General features: G+C 46.9%; 1 protein-coding gene across 1 annotated transcript; it reads right to left on the reverse strand.

Annotated features, from left to right (window-relative positions):
* Nucleotides 1-2,501: 2,501 nt before the first annotated feature.
* On the reverse strand, nt 2,502-12,245 carry TFAP2C (transcription factor AP-2 gamma). The gene is made up of 7 exons (XM_064391622.1): nt 12,010-12,245; nt 10,344-10,820; nt 10,100-10,151; nt 8,389-8,611; nt 7,399-7,517; nt 5,991-6,132; nt 2,502-4,250 (listed from the first exon to the last, which is right to left on the reverse strand). Exons 1-7 carry the CDS (start codon nt 12,055-12,057, stop codon nt 3,965-3,967), a joined length of 1,347 nt encoding a protein of 448 aa, XP_064247692.1. The 5' UTR covers nt 12,058-12,245; the 3' UTR covers nt 2,502-3,964.
* Nucleotides 12,246-14,270: the final 2,025 nt, after the last annotated feature.

Here is a 14,270-nt window from a genome sequence, read left to right on the forward strand (position 1 = left end):
AAACACTCCATGCAGGAAAAAAAAAAAAAAAAAAAACAAAACAAAAAAAAAAAAAACCAAAAAAAAACAGAAAAAAGGGCTGCAACAAAGCACAGCCAGCTACCACAGCAAGGCAGACCCATTTCAAGCTGCATTTCTGGGTTTACTCATATTGCAAAATTCAGCAGGAACAGGCAGCAGGGCTGCAGCCAAGAGTCAGGGAGAAACAATAAATAACAGCAAAATAAGTGGAGGGCAAATTAAAACTGAGTCAAGAATAAAGTCAACTGAAATCAGTTACTAAATTAAGACAAAAATTCCATTTTTATTTAATATTTTACTAGTTTCACATCATTATTTCTCTCTGAAGCTGCAAACACCAGGAAAAAAGTTTCTTTTTAAACTGAAACAGCAATGCCATGAAGTCTCAGTTTGCTGAGGTGGACTCTTGACTAATCCTCAGGGTTGCAATTAATGCTGTGTGGCAATCAGGGCTCTCTCAGGTGATGGGGTGGCCAAGGCCATGCCCTGGTTGCCGCAGGGGGAAGGAGCCTGCCATGGATCCACCATCCTGATGCCCAACTGCTGCTGCCACCCAGGCCAGAGGTGGCTGAAATAGTTTCTTTTTCCACAAGGCAATTTTTTACTGAGTAACATGAATTCGGCTATTTTATGGTTACGTATCAAATTTTTGTAGGAAGGCAGGGCTTTAATAATTTTTACTTTTAAACCTGATAGTTTAAAGCCTTTTTCCTTCACATTATGACCAAACCTCTTCTTCTGATGGGAGATGGGCAAGGGAAAAGATTGGACAGAGTGATGTGAATGGTCCATTTTCAAATGAAATGAAAAATGGAGCTTCTGAAGAGTCTCACATTAGAACTTCTTTATCTTTTAGCCAGCTCAGGAATAATCAGTGTAAAACCATGAAATTTTGAGGATCAGGAAGAAGCACATGCCTTCTTGAGTGTACATATTCCTTAAGATTAATAACTGTGGGTGAGACAAGTTAAACTCTTTTTCAGGGGATGGAACAGAAGACAGGGCTGTTGTTTCATGGTGCTGGCACAACTTAGAAGGTGGTTGAGCTTCAAAAGAATATCCCAGTTGAAATATAGAGTAAAGAAAAGCTCTAAGGTAATGGAAACTCCACATATGAATAGAACCCGAGTCAGTTCATGAGACAATTGACTGGCTTTGCTTGAATGCATGCAGGAATAAATGGAAACATCCTTATTTCCTATCCCAAGGGGCAATTATTTCACTGCCTGGTTTTGTGCATTAATAAAAAAAAAAAGAAAAAAAGAAAGCAAGATTCCATTGTCTGGTAGCTCAAATATCTTCCTCTATATGCTGGGTAAGCAGCCCAGCAGCAAAAAGAGGAAAAAAGGAAGAGAACTGGAGCATTGCATTTTCTAAATAAGCTCTCACCGTACCCAGCAGATTTCTGTATATAAATACATAAAATCCATAAAAATACCCTTCAGAAGGGCAGCTTGTTTGTGTTTTTCAGAAGTTCTGTTAGTCATCATGTGTCCTGGCTGTGCCTGTGCCTACAGATGGTCCAAAATGCTCATTTCTGAAATGCTACAATGAGTCTAACAAATGCAAAGGCTGGAATTTCACACCTCTTTAGGAGAGAAGGGGACTGGATTGCAACTCAAACCCAGCTCACCACTGACAGGCATTCATTTCTTTGTGCTTCCCTTTCCTTTCTTCTCCCTGCACACCTCCAGTGGTTTTCCTTTATCCTTTAAAGGGAAAATGAGAATATCAACACGGTTTATAAGCAAGGGGTTCAGAAATGGTACATTTTGCCTCTTTTACACATCTCTGGAAGAAACAGTGCCATGATGTGAACTGAATTCTCACTTGACAGCCCGGTGCCACCTTCCTCTAGGGCTGATCAGCTCTTGCAGGGCCAAGAGCACACACTAAAGCCCAGTTTTAGGTTCTTTTTTCAGAAAGCACTGGAAGAACAAGCTACATTTTGCTTCAGGAAGGTTTGTTGCACTACTTTGCATCTGAGATACCAAAAATTCCAGCTCCTGCCTCACTCCTGTGGCACAAAGCACTTTGAGGACTTCCTGCAAAACGTAAACTTCCTCAAATCAGTACAATTCAGCTAAAACCAGATGGGAGACCTCTCAAATTCTATACCCCGGGTTTTTGTGAATATTTGGAGACAGATTATTGCAATAGAGGCAGACTGAGCAGGAGACAAAGCTGGTGGGATTGGTTTTTATTGAGAGGCAGCCTCGCAGAGTTTCTGTTTGAGCTGCCTAGTTAAGCAGGCAGAAGGCAAGACCATGACATCTTAGGAAAGGGGGAAAAAAAAAAAAGAAAAGATTCTTGGAGATACATAACGTGTTTAATTGAAACCATTAGTTTTACTGGCAAACAGCTTCATCTTTCTGTTCTGTTAATCCGAACAAAGTGCTGCAATTATGACTCAATACATAATGTCCTCTAGTGCTACTCGCCCCACATTCCCCCAGCAGAGAAAGAAAACAGAGCTGCTCTCAGTTAACAAAACATTCCATGCTTCTAGCCAGAATACTTTTATTATATGGTTATCATATACATCAGAATTATAGTGGGAACATTTACAAATATGTGAAGATAGCTCAGAACCTCCGTTATTCACATACACACTAACTCACACACTCGGGGTTTTTTTTGCATGTCTACTCAGTTACCAGGTGAATGATGCACAAAATTATTGCTTTGTGAACAAACACCTCAGATTAAATCTAATCTTCAGTGGCAAGAATCGAGATTTAAAAAAAAAAAAAAAGTCTTAAATACCCTGTATAACATACCTGTGCATAAACCTAAAGATATGTTTAGCTTACCCATTACCTTTGAAATACTTACCAAAATTAAAATTTGAAACCCATTTATAAAAAAAAGTATTAAAAAGTTCACCATTATTTACAAATCCGATTAAATTACACATAAATAAATATTTACATTCAACACACTGCTTCCCTTAATACACATAAAGCCTCCCTGGAAGTATTTTTTGGCCTTAGTAGGCAAAAAAAAAAAAAAGTAAAAAAAAAAGTTATGTGCCTATTCTTTCAAGTTTCCCCCCCAAATTTAAAAACAAGACAATATAAATATGTGAATAAAGCTGCAATATCCTTAGACACAGAATGTAAATTTTCTAAAAGTATTTTCATTTTGAACTAGTCCTTGTTAAAAAAATACCAAGGTAATATAAACTGCAGCCAACATTGCTGTAGTTTTTAAAAGCCTGAATATTTCTGTAAAAAATTAGCATGTCAAATGCCATCTTAAGTCTAGTAGGATTTTAGTACTCTATGTTAATCTGAAAATAAAGGAAAAATAAAACAAAGTAGAAGAGAACAAACAAACAAAAAAAAAGAAACTAAACAGATTTAAAAAAACAACCCCACAGGATAATCTTACTATTTTCAGGTGTTCATAAAAAAAATTTAATGTACATAAATCTCTATACCACTGCTTAATACTGTTTTATTGTTACTGTTGCATTTTGAGAGAATGAACCCCTGAAATTGTATCAGAGAGCAAAACAGGCTTCCATCTAAAAATCTCTTAAAAACTACACATGAAGCTGGTCACCCACGAGATACTGAGATGTGGAAAAGGAATCTAAATAAATCTCTGTGGATAATTCCATCAACCCCCCCTTTATAGCACCACTGTAACAGCAAAGGATTCAATACACTTGTCCCGGGTACTTATCTTCAGGTAATTGCTTCCACACAACAGGGATACTGCAGCTTTTAGCAAGACTTGTCTCACGGATCCAGCAGGAGTGAAGATCCTGAATGATTTTTATTTTTCCTCCCCTTTTTCCCCTCGTTTCTTTAAAAAAAAAAAAAAAAAAAAAAAAAAAAAAAAAAAGAGAAAAAATAAAACCACCCAAATCTCTATGTTCCCCCTGGCAAGAAGATCAGAGTCTGTGTAGGAGGAAGGGCAAAGTCTGGTTTTCCTTTCACTTCCTGTGCTTGTCCATTTTGTCAATGGTTTTGTTGGTCTCTGCGGGGCTCTGGTCGCCAGCGTTCATGTAGGATTTGTCTGCTATTTTTAACGCTTCATTTAGGTAGTTCTGCACGGATGTCATGGCAGCACAGATGGCAGCGCTCCCAAAGCCATGTGTGATCAGGCTAAAATGAGTCAAACAGCCCTGGATGCCAGGGTCCAAGATGGGGCTGGGCCTCGTGTTTCCAAGGGGGGTTCTGTCCTGAGTGAGGAGGTCTGTGAATTCCTTACAGATCTGCCTGCAACACACAAAGGGCTCACGCTTTACACCATGCAAATAAATCAAAATCAACAAATAAACTGAAATCAACAAGTAAACTAAAATCAACAAAGAGATCTGCATCAAATATTTGGCATTTGTGGCAGGAACCATGAGAAATTAAATGTCTAAAATGAAAGCAAAAAATCAGCATCACATTCAAACTGGGTTAGATTTCTAGGTTTCTGTTTATTAGCACCACATCCTGATGAACCTTCTGTTGCATCCCCATCACAAAAACACTCTGCAAAATCAACTCTGCACCTCTGGTGCCTGCCTGGCTCCGCATCATTTGCTCCAGATTTGGAGTGGGAATTCAGTGCTGGTTTCTCTGAGAACTTTCCCAGCTGCAGCTGAGTGGTGCAGGAAGGCTGGAGCAGCTGAAGAGGAGATTTAATTTAGTTGTGTATATTCCATGTATATGTAGGGAGGCCGAGGCCCTGATCCTGCAAACACTAACACATATGCCTGGCAAAACACGAGTGCTTAATAATGCTCCAGCATATGTTGTTTGCTGCTTGTAAATCTGTCCCCTTGAAGGGATTTCACAGGAGCTGAGCAATCTTAACAGAATCATCACTTTATCAGAATTTCTCAATCACAAACATCTTCCAGGGGATTTTTATTAGTGCCAGTAACAATGCCAATAAGGAAAATACTCAGGAGCAGGCCGAGTAATCAGGAAAAATTAGCACAACGTTCAAACTACAGGCAAGGGAGACTAGATTTCTAAATGCATAAATTTTTAAGAGATCTATTATTGTAAAATAAGATCTCTTAAAAGAAGGCTGGATGGATTCAACACCAGGAGTGTGTTTTACACTCCTGTTGTGAGCACAAAGCCAGGGCAACTTTCTCAGCAGTTTAGGCAGGTTTTTCTCAGCTCCTGTTGTAAAGTAAGGATTCTGCCAAAAGCAGGGAATTCCACCGACCCCAAACCAGAAAACATCTCAGAGCAGAGCAAACCATGAACTGAAGCTCTGCTAAACCGGAGCCTGGGAGAGGAACTCAGCAGGGGAAAGGGGAAAGTTGAGCGCTGCAAACACCAGTTTGAGATAAGCTTAACTCAGCCCAGGGACCTGCTCAGGATGGGTTTGTCCACAGGCACAAGGGTCTGCAGAACAGCCAGAACAAAGCTCCCCTCCTTCCCATTCACCCAGGTCTGTAACAGGGATTTGTTGAAGCACAGGGACTTTCCACACCTACCAAAGGATGCTTCCAGTGAACTATAAAATTCTCCAGCTGTAACAGGGAAAAAGGGACTCTCCAGCAGCTCCCGAGTCCCACGGGAAGCTGGGAGCTGCTGCTGCCAAGGGCAGCTGTGAGCACACAGGGCTGAGCTTCCCCTGCTCCACTCCTGGTCACATCCCAGGCCACACCTGCTCCACATCCCTGGCCCTGTCACACCTAGGGACACCTTTTCCTTAGGGCTCTCCTGGTGTAGGACTTTTCCTGAAGTTTTTACTGCAGTTGAACAGAACTGGTCCAAGCTGCTTTAGTTACCTACAGGATTGTTACCCGTATTATTGGTTCAGACTGAAATAAAACTGCTGCCATAGCTGAATTCAAACCAAAACCAAATAAAAAGAATTGCTTCATCTTCCTAATTAAAATTACACACAAAAATCCACCAAACTATCCCCCAGTCGCAGACAGTCACAGTCAGACAAAAACACGTTCAAAAAGGGGAGAAGAAATAAAATCCAAGCTGAAAACTTACTTTGCAGCAAGCAGCATGTTCTTCCTGTTTGCCATCTCGTTGCGGCCCATGTGTGGCCTGGTTAAATACTCAGCCACGGCTTTGGAAGGAAATTCTGTCTCACACACATAGCCAAAGTCACGAGCAAGATGCACAGCTTCACCTGGGTGGTGAAAGGGAGGGCTTGTTAAATTGTAAAATATCATTTATTGTAAGGAAATCGGGGACATTAATGAAAAAATGCTGTGGGGTTTTGAAGTGTATTCCTGTTTTGGAAAGCGACAGCATTCTGTCACTTACTACCACTTTTTAATTGATGGATCAGTGTTTCTTTGTAAGTTTGTATCAAGGAAAAAGAAATTTACAGGGTGACTGCTACAAAAAAGAATTCTCTTGCTTTTATACTAGAAAGAAAAAATCCTGTCTCTATCCAGAACAACTGCACAGCAAAGAACACAATCAGTCAAGATCAAATTGTCCACTGATATTTAAAAATATCTGCCAACTAAATCCCACATTATAATAAAAGTTTTCAGTCTAGTATGCTTTTGAAATATTTTTTTCATAAGAATTTTCAGACAGAAAACCAAACTGCAAGATGTATAACCAAGTCACTTTTTTTTTTTCCTTAAAACAATTTGATCAGGCTTAAAATAAAAGAGATTGGTGTGATCAGTGCAGTGATGTGTTCTGTACACACATCAGCTCTCCAAAACTTCCAAGCAAAGATTTAAATGCAAGTTGCTGCATTAGAAACAGCAGGAAGGTATTGTTAGATCATTTTTCACTCTTTCCATTTCAGCTGCTGCTTGTATTCCTGTTAAATTGTGCCACTACCAGGAGCTGCTTGAAAGAGGAACAGCAAATGTAAACCACACACGTCCATGAATACACACCCTTCAGGTCAGCTGCGCTGGCAGAGGGTCCGCAGAGCATGGCCCACATTAAAGGGGCTCCAGTTTCCTAGCAGGAAGTCAGAAGCTATAAATCTCACTTTATAAGCTTGTTTATTAGCAAAGCTTCTGAGGACACCGCTGAGGTAGGGCAGGACTGCACAGAGTCCCCAAGTTTCCCAACAAGAAACCAAAGCCACGAATGCCAGGAGTTTCACCCCTTCTGCCTTGCCTTTGAAACCCAAAACAAGCCTCAGGAGGCAGAGTGGACAAAGGTGCCTTGGGCACATCCTGGCAGGCAGGAATTCTGCATCCCTGCCAGAAAGAGGAGCAGGGCTCACAAGGCAGAGGAGAACCCCTCAAAGGCAGCACAGCCCTTCCTTAGGTGCTGCAACATCCCCACCAGGCTCACTCCAAAACAAACAAAAAACCCATATTACTTTCAGGGACTTTCTAACCTTTCCATGCTTTGCCTAGAGGATAAAAGCTGTGCACAAGGGGAGAAAGTTTATTTTTAAGAAACACTCGGGACTGACCTTCCACCAAAGATGTCAATAGTGTCACATTTGCAGCTTTCCTTCTGCCAGCAGGAAGATTCAAGCCAATTTTATCCAGTTTTTCCCTTAATGATCTGCCACCATTTTTAGATTTGGCTCTATAATTAAAGAGAAAAAAATGGCCTTATTTATCTTCAGGGAGCACTTCTTTTTAAGATGAGAAATTCCAGTTACTGACATTCAATAGGGTTCTACAGGGGTGGGGAGAAGATAAAAAACAGGCTCTTTTCAAGTGACCTACTTTTTAAATGCTCTACTTCAATCCAGCCAGGATGAAACACAGCAGGTCAAAATCAAAATATTTCAAACTGCATCACTGAAACCAACAGTTGTAGAATGATCACAAGCCGAATTAATTATATGCAAAAAAGGATGTGGAAAATGTCCTTGCAATGATTAATCCAGACCATTAGATTAAATAAAAAAATCATTCCAGAGGGTCTTGGGAATCGGAGACAGCTCCACGTGCTGGTTTTGAGACAAAAAACTTCAGCTCTAAACAGGGAATGAGAATTGCTGTCAGAGCTGTTAATAGCACTTCTCCAGAGGCAGCAGAAGTGCAAAGAAGTTTTATTTCCAAAGCCTTTTAGGATTCAGTGTCGTTGGGCTGCTCAAAACTCAGGAGCTGGCTGAGAGGCTCTGTGGCTGTGCTGGTGTGGCTGCTCACACACAGCAAAACGAGGAAAAGACAAAAAGAGGGGCATGGGGGGAGGCTGGCAGGGCAGGGAGGCTCCATCCTACCTTCCACACACAGCAAAACGAGGAAAATACAAACACGGGCACAGGGGGAGGCTGGAAGGGCAGAGAGGGTCCATCCTACCTTCCACACACAGCAAAACACAAAAATACAGACACGGGCATGGGGGGAGGCTGGCAGGGCAGGGAGGCTCCATCCTTCCTTCCACACACAGCAAAACGAGGGAAACAAACATGAGGGGAGGCTGGCAGGGCAGGGAGGGTCCGTCCTACCTTCGCAGGACTCCTCCTAGCAGGGAGGCATTGAGGCACTCCGGGGGCGAGAGCCGCCTCTGCACCTCCGCCACTGTCACTTTGTACTTGGACGTGGAGCTGAGCAGGGACAGCCTCCCCGGGACGGAGCAGAACACCTCGTTGGGGTTGATCACCACCCCAATTAACCCATCCTTCTGGCAGGGCAGGCTCAGAGCGCTGTTTTTCGTTAGGGAGATGGGACCTGAGGGTGGAGGAGGGAAAGCAGGGATTTTATGAAAGGGGAAAATAAATAGGAAGTGGCAAGCGAGTTTTCTTTCTATAAAAACAAGCCGGGAGAGAGGATTTTGTTTGTTAAATTTTGTGTTAAATGCTCACGCCACTGGTCCCCATCCCCAGCACCCCTCTGCAGCACACGGACCCACAGGCTCCAAAACTATTCCTGGCCAGTTGGATTTTACCACTGGATGGCAAGGAGCTGCCAAACACAACCAAGAATGCTTCTCAAGGCACTCAAACCCCACTGCTCGGGAGCGGCAGGCTGCGGGGCAGCAAAGCCGTGCTCACAAAATCTCTGTACTACGACAGATCCGAATTAGCATCCTCCAGTACTGCCAAAACTCTTCCCAAGCCAGGGCAGGGAGAAACCTCCCGGCTCCTGCTGGGCTTCATCTTCCACCTCGCACACGCAGATTTAAAAAACCGCCTTTGGAATTTAATCCCAACAAATTCCAACCAGACAGCAGCACAAGCAGAGAGCAGCCCAGGGGAGAACCGAAAGTAAGGAGCTGCTCCTCGTTAAGAGCTGCAGCCTTTAGGTGAGGAGGGACAACAAAGGCTGTGGAAGGAGCAAACCACAGATCCGGCTTTTCCATCCCCTCGCGAATCCGCCCAGTTCACCCAGTGCTGCTGCTGAAAGGGTTAAACAGCCGAGGTCGGCCCCACTCCCGGAGGGGGAAGATTTGTCAGTGGTGCATCTGACAGCAAAATTATTCTCCCATGAGCTAAAGGCAGCAATCAGCGCTCTGACACACACTTCTGCTTTTCCTCAGTTAGGTATTTGTTTGAAGTCTTCAGAGGAAACTTTCTGATTTTTTTTAAGCACAAATTTGTTTAAAAACAAAAGCAAGGAAAAAAACCTAAATTACTGTAAATTGAGTCAATACGTCTTCCTCCTTCCTCAAAACCTCAGCTACAAACCAATTTCGATTAAGATAAAGCCAAACAGTCTTCTGCCAGCGAACTCAGTCTTTTCTCAAAACAGGTTAAAAAAATGGGGGGGGAAAAAGGAAAGAAAACTATCTTCGAGTGCTATCAGCAACAAAAACAAAACAAAAAACCAAAACAAAAAGAAAAAAAAAAAAGAAAAAACCACCAAAACCAAACAAACAAAAGAAAAGCCCCGTGTCACTTTACACACACGTACTTCAGGAAAGATTAAAATCGGTTCAAGGTCCTGCTTCCGATTAAAGCCATAACACAAGAGCACAGGAGGGGGACAGTCGTGTCCCCGGAGGAGTCTCACACCCCAGGGCAGTTTGTCCCCGCCGCCACCTTCCCTCGGACCGCATTAGCAAAATCCAGCGACAAAGAGTGGAATAAAAACTCCTCCGCCCTCCCGATCCCAAAGGATCGCTCTTTATAAAAATAATAGGGCGTCACTTCACCGGTGCGTCACGAAACTTTTAACTATTGACAAGGGAAAGTAAAACTGCCGTGCCACCTTACTGACCTTTTCTAATGACTGTCTGGTCATGCATTAGTAAGTGTTGATCCTCCACATTCTGCAAAGAGAAAGGGGGAGAAAGTTTCGCACCTGGAAGAGCCGAGAGGGGGAGAAAAAGCCGGCGGCTTTTGGGAAACCCACCCCCTCCCCGCACACCCGCACCCTGAGGGGCGAAGGGGAGAAAATGAGGAATTCTCAGCATGGACGGGGATGGGATGTGCGAATGGGGGGGGGTCCGGGGGTCCCTTACCTGCACCTCCTCCATCTGGTGGGCCATGTCGTGCAGGCCCAGGTTATCGGCCAGCGCCGAGGCGTCCAGCCCGTGCCCGTGGGGCAGCAGCAGCTCGGAGCGCCGGAAAGTCTCCCGGCGGCTGCCGGCAGAGCCGCTCTCCAGCGCCGAGAGGTGCGGCACCAGCCCGGGGCGGCCGTGCGGGGCCAGCCCCGCCGGCTCCTGGCTCTGCCGGTTCGGCCAGGCGCTCTGCTGCTGGCTGGGCGGCGGCGGCGGCGGCTGGTGCAGAGGGTTGATGGAGAAGGGGTCCCCGAGGTGCGAGTAGGGGTCGCTGGACTGGGAGTAAGGCAGCGGCTGGTACGGAGGGGGGAAGTAGGGCGGCTGGAAGTCGGAGGCGCCCGAGTGCGAGAGCGGCGGGGCCGGGCTGTACAGGTGCTGGCTGACGGCGGAGAGGTGCGGCAGCCGCGGGTTCCCGTTGCTGCTGCCATCGTGCCGGTCCTGGAAAGCACACAGGGGTGGGGAACAGCGGGGGGGCCGTCAGAGGGGTCGGGGGACACGGTGGCCGCGGAGGGTCGGAGAAGGAGGAGAGCCTTGGGATGGAGAGAGGGGAGCGAGAGCCGCGCCGCTCCTGCCCAGGGAGTTTGGTGTTTTTAAGGCACTTCGCGAAGAAATCAGCCCCGCTCCCAGGGAGAGAGCTGGTTACGGACCAGTTCTCGCTGCTCTCCTCACCAAACCAACACTTCTCCCGCTTGTGCAAGTCAGCAGAAGAAGCATTAAAATCAGAAAAATTTCAAATCAGAGGCGCAGCCGCGTTTCCGCCGCGCTGCCTGGGCTGGGGAGGAGGCGGCGGGGACCCCCGGTGCTGCCATCCTTCCCAGCCCCGAGGGGCGCCCGGGCCGGGGCTGCCGGCTCTGCCCGACGGGGAGGGAGCGCGGTGCTGCCTCCGGCCGTGCCATCGCTGCTTCTGCCCCGATTTCCAACCCCGGCGCTCAAAGCTGAAATGTCTACATCGAGCTGATCCAGGGATTTAGCAGCTTCTGGCTTCACGGTCATTAAAATAACAGGGCTAGTTAATAAGAGGTGAATGGGGTCCCAATGGAGCGTGAAGCGGGGACTGCACTAATCTGTAGGAGCCGAGCAGGCGGACCGGCGGAGCCGGGGGGGCACGGGGGGCACAGACGGGAGTTCGGAGAGATCAAAACCCGGGAGCACCTCGCGGCGGCTGGGAGCTGCTCCCGGGGAGGAAAAACGTGGGAAGGAAGGGTTCGCCCTGCCCGGCTCAGCAGCTGCTACCTGCCGGCCCCTCCGCATCCCGCTGCGGTGCGGTGCGCTCCGACACCCCGCGCTCCCCCCGCGCCCGCACGGCGCTGCTCCGTGCGGGATGCGAGCTCCCTTCTCCCAGCTGGAGCCCATTTAATTCAAGAGCTCAGAAGACTCGGTAAAGAAAAAATACAAAAAATACTAAAAAATACGAAAATAAAAATTCGCAACTCCAAAGGAAAAAAAAAATTAAAAAAAAAAATAAAAAAAAAGGAAAAAACCAAAAAGCCAAGCGGGCTCTCGGGGCAGGGACCGCTGCTCCCCCGGCGGGGCTGGCAGCGAGCGGGGCCCGGGGGCGGCGGAGCCCCGCGCTGCCCCGCGCAGCACCCCCGTCCCCCAGCGGCGACCCCTCCCCGCAGCCCCTCACCTCGCAGTCCTCTTCGTACTTGACATTATCTGCTAGTTTCCACAACATGGCGTCCAGCGTCCGGACCAGGTGCGCGGTGCGGCGAACGGAACGGCTCGGCCCCGCCACGGGCGGTAAATCCTCGCCGGCGCTGGGGAAGAGCAGCGGCCCCCCGGACGGAGCTCAGTTGGCAGGCATGAAGGCAGCTGACGGACTAACCCTCCGCTCCTGTGGTCACTCGGGCTTTTTTTCCCTGCCCAGACGCCCTTAATGGCAATAGGATTATCCTAACTCCTCCCCAGGGATGGCTCGGGCGCCGCGGCCGCCAGCCACTCAGGAGGGAGCGCGCAGCCCCAAGCCACTCCTTCCGCGGCCGCGGAGGGCGGGCGGGCAGCGCGGAGCCGGGGCCCCCCTCCGCCGCCCCCTCGGGGTGCGGGGGCCGTGGGTGCCGCCCCGCGGGGATGGGGGCACGCGTGGGCACCCCCGCTGCAGCCGGGAGCCCGCAGCTCCCCCCGTCCCGCAAAGTCTTTGGGAGCCGTGCCGCGCGTTCCCCGCTCCTCCACGCGTGGAAGAACTCTGCTAAACCCCACAGTGCGCCGCCCCCCGCGCCCGACAGGTTTTTTTTGCTTTTTTTTTTTTTTTTTTTTTGGGAGAAATAAACTCGGGAAAATCGTCGTAGCGAAAGCGAGAAAGTCCGAGCGCAGCCGGGGTTTCATTTGCATAATTGTCAAGAGTTTGAATTACTGATTACAACTTGTAAGCTACCAATGTTTAAGGTATAATTTACTTAATGATCCGACAAGATTATTGCAGTGGTGTCGAAGCCCCGGTAGGTAAAGCAGCCCTGATTCAGCGTCCCCGATCCGGGGCTCTGAGAATTGTGCCACTGGTTCCTCGCATCGGTTTCTTTTTATTTTAATTTTTTAAAACTTTTTGTTTAACGAAAATCCCTCCTGTCTAATCTTTTCGCTCATACTCGGGGCTGGGGAAGCAGGTGGGAGGTGAGACAGGCATTTTCGGACGCCGTGAGCACACTTTCATCTAAGCTTAGAAAATACTTCCCTGCCAAATTGCTACCTTTCTTCAGGCATTTGATCTATGCAGTTATGTGTGTCAGACAAAATGAACATCGTTTTCAAAAGCAGCGACTTCTCCCAGTGTTTTAAGGTGCATCCGGATCGCTGCTCATTTACATGAGAGGAGCGGGTGTTTGTTTATTGTGGCACAGACAAAAGCTGACCCTGGACAGTGCTGGCTGCGGAGATCTGGGCGATCAGCGCCCGGGGACGAGCCTGGGAGCTGCTATTAAAGGCCCGAGATAGACCCACGTCTCCAGATTGAACCAGCTCACACTTCACTCGCTTTCCCCCCCGCTCTAAAGATCAGGGGAGAAAAATAACAAGAACTCTAATTAAAACTTAAAAAAAAATCTAAACACTATGAACCCCTCCATCAGACTAAATGAATGATCTAAAAATAAACGCGAGGAGGACGGGGGTGCTGGAAGTAACTGTTGGAGGTGTTATCTGCCTTATCTACCACGCAGGTGCTGATTTGCAGCAGTTGCATTAAGCCCATCATCATCAGCGACTCCACATTATCATTTTTGGTGGAGTCTCTATTTATTTTTATTTTTTTTAACGACGGTGTTTTTCTTCCAGGGATGTTTCTTTGAAATGCAGTTCGCGACGATTATTAGCGAGTGTGCTTGCGCTGCTCCTGGCGTCATTAAGACTAGGAATCTAAATAATAAAATACAGGGGGAGCTTGAAGTTCATTTGTATTAAAGGGACAAGATGGATTTAGAAAGAAACGAGGAAGGGAACCGTCGAGCCTCCCGGGTTTGGGATCAGCTCTTCTTCCTTCCCAAGGAGAATTGTAACAACGTTGGTTATTTTTATTATGACCTCAGAAGCCAGATTTTGTTTCTGCTCAGAAATGTCACACTGAGAAACGAACGCGATTTTATAATCCTTTGGGATTGTCAGAGCCTAAACACCTTCGTTTTGGTGGCCAAAATCACGAAGATAAATTCGCGTTATTTATTGTGTATCTAGGAATAATATTCATAAATAGAAGTGTGGAAGAGAATGCGGGATGTATAAAAAAATCACCTAAACAAGGCGACCGAAATAAACACTTGGCTTCCTAAACAGCAAGCCAAGAGAGCAGAGAGGAGGCTGAACACCACCAAGTTTGAGAGAAACTTTCCCGTAGATCCACTTGCTCCTCGCTCTGTGCTCGCAGCCGCTGCCAGGGGAGCACGAGGGAAGGGAAGGGAA

The sequence above is a fragment of the Passer domesticus genome, chromosome 16 (assembly GCF_036417665.1).
Source record: "Passer domesticus isolate bPasDom1 chromosome 16, bPasDom1.hap1, whole genome shotgun sequence".
Lineage (NCBI taxonomy): Eukaryota > Metazoa > Chordata > Aves > Passeriformes > Passeridae > Passer > Passer domesticus.